Below are 10,387 nucleotides of genomic sequence, written 5' to 3' on the forward strand. Positions count from 1 at the left end.
CACACACACACACACGCGCGCACACACACACAACAGACACAATGCTCACTGACAGTATAAGAGATTTAAAAACATGACATTTGAGGGATGGACCTCCAAACTATATGTATAATACTTGTTATAAAATGAACACACACAGTATACTGCTGTAAAATATACAGTTTTGGCTACATGTGTTTGTGTGAGCCTGGTACAGGCTGTTACCTGCGGGCTAGAGAGACTCTCCCTTTCCTTAGCTGTGGGGGGAATGGCGACACTGTGGCAGCAGACTGCTGACGATCTATGAGAGACTGACAGATTAGATGGATATACAGAGAGGTGACAGGCTGGGTTAGTAGGACAGATGCACAGAGGTATGATCCAATCAGAAACAGGAATGACTTGTCAGAGAAACTCAAGGCTTTATACTCTACTTACCCAGACTCAGTGGAAAAACAGTGATCAGTAAGAATTCATATGACAACATAAACAGGCAGGTAGGTTAAAAATAGAAGGGATTAAGGGACACACTATTTTTGGATTGTCCCCTGACGGTTTTATTAACAAACGGACAATACCTTTTTGTGTGAGATTATGAAAAGTGAGAAATATATACTGTAGCTAGTGGGCTCAAGCTCACAGTAGAAAAAAGGAATACACAAATCTAACCTACCGCTCATATTTCAGTTTTGTTGGAAGGTAATCTGTGTTTGTTTCCCTCAAAAAAGGAAGCACATTCAAATAGTGTAGAACTCCTCTTCCTCTTTCTAGTTCCCTCCATCACCTCTCTTTTCCCCTTTATAAGAATCATTTATCCTTCCTTGCAAGTGCTCTTGCCAGAATTAATCTATTAAGAATTATTCCATTGTAACGAGTAATATAATGTATCTTGTAATGTAATGTATATTACTTGTAACAAATCTCAGTGTAAACATTGAATATGTGAAATATACTATGTATGTATGGGAATATGGAAAAGATCCAGCTACAAACTCAGCTGACAAGGCATTCCACCCCAACCAACCCATGACAGGAGAACACATGTATGACACGTTCGAGACCACTCAAACACAAAAGACAAGGACACACAAAATACAGTTCATTTATACATGGTATTTACAGTATATAGGAAGAGTATTCACATCCGCACTGTACACAAGAGCGATACAGCTTTCCAATACTCAGTATATACACATGCATATAAAGTGCTCAAAAGCGAACAGGCCGACACATTCGGTGGTAACTGGTAACATTTAACAGTCTGCCCCAAAATGGATTCCAAACAGAATGGCGTTAGCACAGACATGGTTGGATTTTACACTGCGCAGAAGCATTCATGAAAGACATGAAAAGCAACAGGATATGAGATTCACTGAATTCCCAAATGAGGGAATAATGGGGTGGGGGGGGGGGGGACTCTATAGGGGCTGAAACAGCATTTGACAGGTTTGAGATCCTCTCGCATGTGTGGAATTATAATGAGATCGAAACATGACGCAGTGGGCTCTACTGTACTTTGGACGTAGTTGGTGACGACTGATTGTGTGTGTGTGTGTGTGTGTGTGTGTGTGTGTGTGTGCATTAGGGAGGAGCGAGGAGGAGGGTGTCGCAGAGAGGAGATCACACTGGTTTCCTTCCAGCCTAGCCATAGCCTGGACCCTTACCAAAGAGACAACAACATTACTACTCAATTCTACTAAGACTCTGTCTATCCTGACCACAATGTCGGAGGTTCACTCTGGCAAAAAGGCAGCAAGAGAAACAAGGGCCAACATAAAAACATACAGTAGAATGCAAAACAAGAACAAAGGCAGGCGATAGCAGTCGCCTCTTTCTGATCACCCTCCCCCTGAGAATGTCGAACGTCTGTTTGCAGGGAAACGTAGTGAGAATTGATGTTTCTTTGTGCCAAATTAAAAAAATGTTGACTAATTCCGAGTGTAAAAAGTAGCAGAGAGGACTCCTGTCAAATGCGTTTTGCTCCATATTACATGTAGAGAACAATGGACATCATGTGATCCAAACAAAAACAAAAACATACACTAGAGGCTCAAATGGGGGCAGAGGGTGGTGGACTGGGCACTCAAACCCTGTACTGGGATGGGCAAATACCAGAGGAAGTAACTCTAACCCAGGTCTGGACTGGGACAAAGCTGGCCAAGCCCGCCTACTGGATAGCACCCAGTAGCAGACCCATCCCTCAGCAGGAGCCCCGTCTTCTGACGGTAATAACGACTATTTGGCAAGGCTTTGTTATTGTCCATTCTACTGGATGGGATTAGGCCAAAACAATTACAAAAAAAAAAGAAACGAAAGAATACAAGTAAAAAAAAAACAGGAGTGTGAGTGTGAGTATACCAGGCAAGGCAATCCTGGTCAGTCTTACAGTAGGCATTGTAGATATACTGAGCAGGTATTGTAGGTAAGGCACACACATAAACAGGTAACACGGAATCATATATGCAGAAGTGTGATATCTAAGCTGTGCATTATCATGGAATACTAGTACCTCATTGCCTTATTGTCATTTCAATCTGTCTCTATTGCCTACTTACTGAACGTCTCTAAATAAGTGAAAGACAAAGTGTCAACTCGGATTTGGTTAACAACAACACACTCCTGTCAAACCCCAGCTAGAAGTGTTGAGTGTGTCAGGTTCCCTGAGTTTGGTGGTGTACTGTACGTGAGCTCTTGTTGAATCACCTGAATACATTCATCCATAGCTGCTGTTGCTGGGGGGGTGTGGGGGTGTAGGGGGGGGGGGGGGGGGGCACTAGGCTACATAGACACAGCTAAGCCTACTATCTGATACTGATCTGAGACACAGGGGGGGAGGGGAGGGGGGGGGGGCATTTCAATCTGGGTTGGGGTCAATTCCATTTCAGCTGCAATTTTGCGTACATGTTTCTCATTAAAAAGCATTTGAGGAAATGTGTTTACTTCCTGGAATTGGCTGAATTGAAATGGATTTAACCCCAGCCCTGATTTCAATAGTGGCATCTTCTCCTTGTCTCCTCTCTCTAATCTGCACTGATCTGACAATACAGGATAGGTGAAAGTTATATGGCATAGGTCTTATGCTCGTCTTTAAGGTTAGTGCAGATGAAGGGAAGGAGCCAAGGAAAGGAAGCAACTTTAGACTATTGAGATAAACCCTATGCTATCATATTGCTAACATCAAAACTATAATGGGATGTTGACTGCAGGTAATTTATGCTAGGTTGATTAGGTCTTAAAAGGATAGGTCAGCCAAAATACAAAACCACATATTTGGTACCTTACCCTGACAAGTTAGAGACTTCAATCCACACTGTGGTTCTGTTTATCTGGGCACCGTCACTAACTGCTAACTGATAGCAGTTCAAACTATGTTTGAAATGTCATGCCCAGATCATCCCACATTCTCTGAAAAGACTCAGCGAAATGAATTAAATAACTTTGAGATGATTTAGGCATGTGATTTCAAACATTTTTAGTAATAATAATTTATATGAGAGACTGACATAATAATTTAGGATCCATTTGGTTAAGAATGCTATTAGTTAGCGGTTAGCGACAGTGTCCAGATAAACAGAACAAAAGTGTGGATTGAAGTCTGTCCATGTTCATAGACTTCTTCTAGGGGAAGGAAACAAATATGTAATTTTGTAATTTGGGTGAACTATCAGTTTAAAGCTCACAATATGTCTTAAATCCCACAAATCCTGAATACATGGCAATGACGAATCGAACCACTGGGTGATGCTAAAGTTATCTTAAAAAAATAGAAACGCTTAGGCAGCAAAAAATGATGACATTGTGAGTACAGTGTGTTCAAGATCAACAGTGAGGTCGATAAGAAACAAAAGAAACAGTTTCTAACAAGATACAACGTATCCAACTCAGAATACTTGAATGACAGTTTGGTTACAGTGCTGTATATATCATTCTTATGAAAAACAGTGAAAGAGAATAATATTGAATATAGTAAAGTGGTTGAGCTGTGGGAGCCTCATCTCCACATGTGAAAAGAATGAACACTCCATATGTCCAGTCAATCTAAATGTCCATCTCACCTGTCCTTATGCGATATTATATTAACTTCATGCACACATATGCTCATGTGGTTGTCGGCATTTTGAAGGGCAAGACAAAAGCTACTCTCTGTAAATAGTCTGTAAAGTGTCCTTTAGACCGATCAACAGTCTCTGGGTAAAAGGAAGGCAGGCCCACTTGTGCTCCTTGTGTTAAATCCCTGAGCAACGTCACGCAACATTCACGCCCACAGGCCGAGGCTTAGGCACAGGAAACAGGAAACCAGTCTGTCCTCCTCTCTGTGAGCCCCATCCACTCCCCCTGCCGAGGGTCAGAGAGGGGGCTGATGGGAGCTGTAGTTTAGTGTCTGCAACGAGGGGGCTGATGGGAACCGAAGTTTAGTGTAAGTGATTTGGGGGGGGGGGGGGGGGGGTTAATGGAAATTGCAGTATTGTCAATGAGAGGGCAGATGGAAATGAAGTGCAGTTAGAGAGGTGGCAGAAAGGAACTGTAGTTTAGCATCAGTGAGGGGGCCGATGGGAATTGTAGTGCCGGGGATAAAGAGGCCTGTAGTTGGAGATGTGGCTGTAGGAGCTGGAGGGGGTATATGAAGAGGAGGGGGTGTAATGGGAGGAGGGGGTATAATGGGCAGAAGAGTGGGTGTATGAACTGGAGGGGGTATAGGAGGAGGAAGGGGTGTAGGAGGAGGAAGGGGTGTAGGAGGAGGAAGGAGTATAAGAGGAGGAAGGGGTATAGGAAGAATAAGGGGTATAAGGGGGGGTATAGGATGAGGGAGGGCTGTAGGAGGTGGGGGTACAGAGGGCAGAGGTGTGCATCGTGTTAGTGAGGGGCCGGTTTCGGGGCGAGGAGCTCCACGTGGACCGCCGTGTCCCCAGGATGGGTGAGTGATAAGGGGAGGAGGGGGCCGAGCCGGGCTGGCTACCCCTGATAGAGGAGGCTCGCGAGGCCTCTGAGGCGTACTGCCTGGACAGGTCTGAGCTACGTGGGGTGAAGTCTACACTGAAAGTGTGGGAGTCCACCAACAACGTCCGCACGCCCAGGGCCCACTGAGAATGAGCCAGCCTATAGGGGGTGGAGGGTAGGGTCCCATGGAAGGGCGAGGAGGGCGCCTCCAGGGAGGGGGGGCTGCCTGGGGCCGAGGGGGCCCTGGAGGGGGCCGTGGAGGGGGCAGAGGATTGACTCAGGCCGGGTCTATGAGTTGTAGGGGAGGCCAGGGCCGAGCGAAAAGCCGCTATGGCGGAGGTTGGACTAAGGGGGGCACTGGGGGAACTGGAGGTGGGGCTGGGGTGGGAGGGGAGGCTGGGGGCCGAGGCTGAGTGACTTACTTTGGGGGTGCTGGTCTTCATGTGGGCCATCTTGCCCCCGCGGGTGCGGTGGGACTGCTCCTGGTCGAAGGCCAGGTCCTCGAGGCGCTGGGTCAGGGCCAGCTTCTGCTGGATGGCCATGCGCAGGAGGGAGTTGAGGGTCTTCTTCTCGTCCTCCGCCGCAGCCAGCTGCCTCTGCATCTCATCCAGCTGGTTCACATACTCGTCACACCTGAGAGAGAGACATCAGCCACGCACACGTCACATGGGATACGAGCAACAGTAGAGTGAGACATTGAAGAGCGTTATGCTAAGGGCCTGATTTACTAATAGCTCTGTTAAAGGGGCAATCTGGGATTCAAACAACAACAAAGCGGTCACCTCGCCACTTTTTGGGGTCAACAACTGCGGGACGGAGACATTTATAAGTTAGGTATTTTCTTCAGGAATCAGTGGCTACTGTATGTATAATTCCTTTAAATGTAAAAAAAACATGCATGTACCAATCCCAGATTGCCCCTTTAATCTTCATATGAATGATTATAGGAAGATGAGGTCTTCTGGAAACAACAGGTGAAATGGTTTCATATTATCTTGCTATAACAGCAAGCGTTAGGGTCAATTCCATTTAAATTCAGGAAGTAAGCCGAAATTCCGATTCCAATTCAACATTTTCCTCAAGCATAGAGAACGTTTGGAAGTGTAATTGTAATTTCAGTTTACTTCCTTAATTGACTGAATTGAAATGGAACTGACTCAACCCTGATGCCAGGTGCCAGGTGCCAGGTGCCAGGCGCCTGTCTCTCACCTGGTGGCGAACATGGCTCGTAGGGATGAGAAGGTAGCGGCATCCTCCTTCAGGGCCTTCAGCTCGTTGCGAAGCTTCATCATGGTATCTGTCACCATGAACTTCTCGTTCTCATACTTACTCTTCAGGTCGGCTAGAGCGCCCTCTGCAGTCTGGGAGGAGAAACAGAATCAAGTGCAAAGGTAAGTGTGATTTGTCAGTTGGAGCATGCCCAAATCCTCCACAATTCAATGACTTGATTTAAATGACTTTGAGATGATTCTGGCATGACATTTTGTACATGTGTACTTAAGGTATATTGACTTCCACTGGTTTTTATTGAAAGATTCTATCAGTTAATAGTTAGTCTGTCCTTGTCCATAAACATCTTTCAGGGTAAGGAAACAAATATGTGATTTTGGGTGAACTATCCCTTTAAAATTCAAGAATTTATTTTGGAGAGTGCTGTCTTCCTCATTTCATGGGAAGGGCCCTGAGTTTTTCCTAGTCAGGCAAGATGGTCAGGATAAACTCCTGGCCCTTCCATGTGCTTATACTTAAGAGGACTTAGCACCCCACTCTTTAGAAGAATACGAGCTTAGGAGTGGCTGAGCATTTTGTTTGCTATTTTACAGATTTCAGTATGACTGTATTACTATGAGGGATATCTAGATGTAGTGGTTACAAAACCTTAAAGGGATAGTTCACCCAAATAACAAAATCACATTCTATGGACAAGTACAGATTTCAATCCACACTTTGGTTCTGTTTATCTGGGCACTGTCACTAACCTCTAAGTATCAAGTCTTTTCAGAGAATTCGGGATGAAGTCTGTCCTTGACTCATTTCAACTCAAGGAACCAAATGTGTGATTTTGTAATTTGGGCGAACTATGCCTTTAAAGTGTGCCATCCCAACCCTCCATAAGGGAAACGCAGCAATAGAAGGCTATTCTCATTCTGTGACTCGTGAGAATAAATACTGTACTGTACTGTTTGTTCTGTGAGACATGAATATGAGCACGTAGCTCAGCAGTTCTCTGGACAGGAGCAGGAGGTGCAGCTGGATGCAGTGTTATGTGGTTTAAAATGATCTATAAAACACGTTGGCCTGATTATTGCAAAAGTTGATTGCTTCTCAAAATACCCTTTAACTCATAGAGGAGCTGCACTGAATTGATAATGAAATTCTTAAGTTGTATAAATTGCACAGACACAAACTAACATACAATAGGCTTCACAGAGAGACCATTGAGAATACCTGTGGGGGTCCTCTGTGTGTGTATGAGTCCATCACAAAAGCAGTAATTACAATGGGACAAATGAAACTGTTATTGTTTCATATGGAGGCAGAAAAATCGATAAACAGTCAGCATCATGCGATAAATCATTTGAGCCACACAGGCACAGAGGCCATGCTTTTAATCAAGTGGTGTAGGGGAGGGTCATTGAGAGCTCTGCTGTGTACACGTTCATCTATAAATCATGGTGCATTACTTTGATTAAAGGTGAGACACCTCTGTGGAGTATAAGGAGGTCATGAAAACAGTTCTTTCTCTTTTCTTGAACACGCTCTGAAGAAGGTCTCTTTCGTGAAACGTCAGTGAATAAACACAGGGATATTTGAAAGTAAGCAGTGTAGCATGTAGAGTTTCTGTACTTGTGTAGTGTACTTGGCGATGTAGTGTACTTGGCTATGTAGTGTACTTGGCTATGTAGTGTACTTGGCGATGTAGTGTACTTGGCTATGTAGTGTACTTGGCTATGTAGTGTACTTGGCTAAAGCAGAAACAGATGTGGCAACCAGGTTATTATCCCTAAATAATAAGAATAACACAATTCTCATTCTACAGATTCTGATTCTATAGTTTCTACACCCATGGAAAAACTAATGGGACACGACTGACCAGCAAACCAATGTTGCATTTTCTAATTGGTTAAAATGTGTTTAAAGTTGGGGTTATGGTTAGGGTTAAGGTTGGGGTTAGGGTTAGGGTTAGGGTTGGGGTTAGGGTTAAGGGTAGGGTTAGGGTTAAGGTTGGAGTTAGGGTTAAAGTTGGGGTTATGGTTAAGGTTAAGGTTGGGGTTATGGTTAAGGTTGGGGTTAATTTTAGGTTTAGGGTTAGTTTTAGGTTTAGTATTTGACCTCGGCTGTCAATGAGATACTGGTCAGGAAGGTGGTCCCTTTGGTCTCTCCCATGCCTCACCTGTTTGTTAGCCTTGAGGACCAGTCTGAGTGTGGCTATCTGCTCTCTCTTGGTGCTCAGCAGGGACTTGAGTTTCAGGATCTCCTCCAGGCAGGCCTCCTTGTCCTTGTCCAGCAGCGGGGCCAGCTCTCTGGCTGCAGCCCTCTGTCTGGACAGCTGGAGGGAGCGGTCAACCACTCTCTGGAGGTGCTTCACCTGGGAGACAGACAGAGAGAGAGAGAGAGAGAGAGAGAGAAGGGGGGTCAAATACACACTACAGGGCCAACCTGAACCATACTGTGCTGGCTCAGATACTTTCTTTTTGCATTGTCCTTTCCAGCACTGCTTCAGCAACTATGGTGGATGTGTAACCAGGCCTGGTACAGTACAGCCCGGCTCAGCTCAGCTCGGCTCTCTAGTGTGAATTAGGGTGAGGAGTGCTGTGGTGCAAACTGCTTGTACCACGTGACCATGGGAAGGAATGCACAAACAATCGATGCTCAAATAAAATTAAAATAAAAAAATAAATGAACAAATGTGTTCTATTGAAGAAGAAAATAAGTGCCCAGTCTTAATTACTGCCAGGTCAATTCAACAATACAACAATACAACAGATTGCACCTTTAAATGAGTCTTCAAAGTGAACGAAAGAGAATGAAAGGACTGATCCAAGACGCGTCACCTGGTCTCTGATGATGGCGTTGAGGTTGTAGATGTTCATGGGTTCCCTACGCAGGTCCCCGACCGGCTCCACAGCCGGCGACGACGATGATGACGATGACGAAGAGGCACTGATGCTAGGCGAGCCCGTGGGTGGGGTGCGGGGTCCGGGGCTCTGTTGGGAGGGGGATGTCCCTTCCTTCGCCACCCCCTCTTTACCCCCCTGTCCAGACAGGGGCTCTTTGGAAGGGGATTCCGAGGGGCTACGAGACTCCCTCGAGGCCGTTGTTGCCGCGGCGACGGCGGCCAGGCGTCGGGCGAGGCGGGGTGTCAGCAGAACCCGGGTGTCGTCCCCCTTCAGCCCGGCACTGATGCCCCGCAGCCCGCGGCCGTGTCTATAGTAGTCCAGCATCACCCGGTTGGGCGTCTCGTTGTTACACAGACACACGTGGTGGTAGAGTTGGGCCAGCTCCTCGCTGAAGGTCACCAGCTCGTCCTGCGCCGCGTTCAGGGCCCCCTGGCTCTCCGTGGCCATGGTCTGGGCTGTTCGGAGCTCCGTCTCCAGGCCCCCCACCCTCTCCCGGCCCTCCCGGCAGCTCCTCTCCAGCCTCCCCACCTGCTCCTCCAGAGAGCGGAGCTGGGCGTCTCCGCGTGTCCTCTCCTCCACCCCGCCCTCCACGCACTGGGTGTACCTCTCCCTCAGGCACTTCAGCTCTGCCTTTAGCTCGACCACCTCCGTGACCGCCACCCTGTACTTACACTGCAGGATCTCCAGGCCAGGGGTATGGTGAAAGAATGTCTGGGCCCTGCCCTGCATCCCATCCTCATCCTCCTCGTCCTCTCCATACTCCATGAGGGCCTCCGGGTCGCCGTGGGCCTCCTGGGTGAGGTGGGCCTCTCGGTTTAGGCGCCTGAGGGCGGTGACTCTCTCGCTGAGGCGGAGGGCCCTCTCATGCTGCTCCGTCAGGGCACCCTGGGTGTGCTGCAGCTGCGTCTGGGACTCCTGCAGGCTGGTCAACAGCGCTGCCTTCTCACGCTCTAACTGTAGGGGGCAAAAACACAGAGGAATCACTGAGAATCCCAATGGAGGGTTAAGGTTAGGGTAAGAGTTTAGGGTAGGATTGTCCTAAGGATCCCAGTAAGCATCTACCCAATGTAAATTGTCAATGTCAACTAAATTAAATACACTCTTCTCCAAACAACTCTTATCAGAACCACTTTGATTCTATTTCCACTATTTTCTTATCCGTTAAAAGTTCATCCATTAAAAGTCGGCACTGTTCATTGTTAATCCCTGCTTTTCAACAAGCTCACTAGTGAGTGCCTTGGTCGATAGTCTAGTGTGTCCGTGAGGATATAAATAAGCCCTTCTTGCAGCCTAGCCAATGGGAGAGGCCAGAGGAAGACTGTGAGGGAGATGGGGTTTCAACCAGAGGG

General features: G+C 46.8%; 1 protein-coding gene across 1 annotated transcript in view; it reads right to left on the reverse strand.

Moving 5' to 3' along the window:
- Positions 1 to 232: 232 nt before the first annotated feature.
- Positions 233 to 10,387, reverse strand: part of LOC310820265 (protein bicaudal D homolog 1-like) — a gene marked incomplete at both ends in the record, with an annotated part of 22,623 nt that continues 12,468 nt past the window's right edge. The window contains 5 exons of the mRNA XM_083691845.1: positions 233 to 280; positions 5,340 to 5,550; positions 6,127 to 6,278; positions 8,312 to 8,506; positions 8,973 to 9,992. Coding sequence (XP_083547971.1) covers positions 233 to 280; positions 5,340 to 5,550; positions 6,127 to 6,278; positions 8,312 to 8,506; positions 8,973 to 9,992 — 1,626 coding nt within the window. The remainder of the gene's footprint in view (positions 281 to 5,339; positions 5,551 to 6,126; positions 6,279 to 8,311; positions 8,507 to 8,972; positions 9,993 to 10,387) is intronic.

The sequence above is a fragment of the Argentina silus genome, assembly GCF_951799395.1.
Source record: "Argentina silus genome assembly, chromosome: 20".
Lineage (NCBI taxonomy): Eukaryota > Metazoa > Chordata > Actinopteri > Argentiniformes > Argentinidae > Argentina > Argentina silus.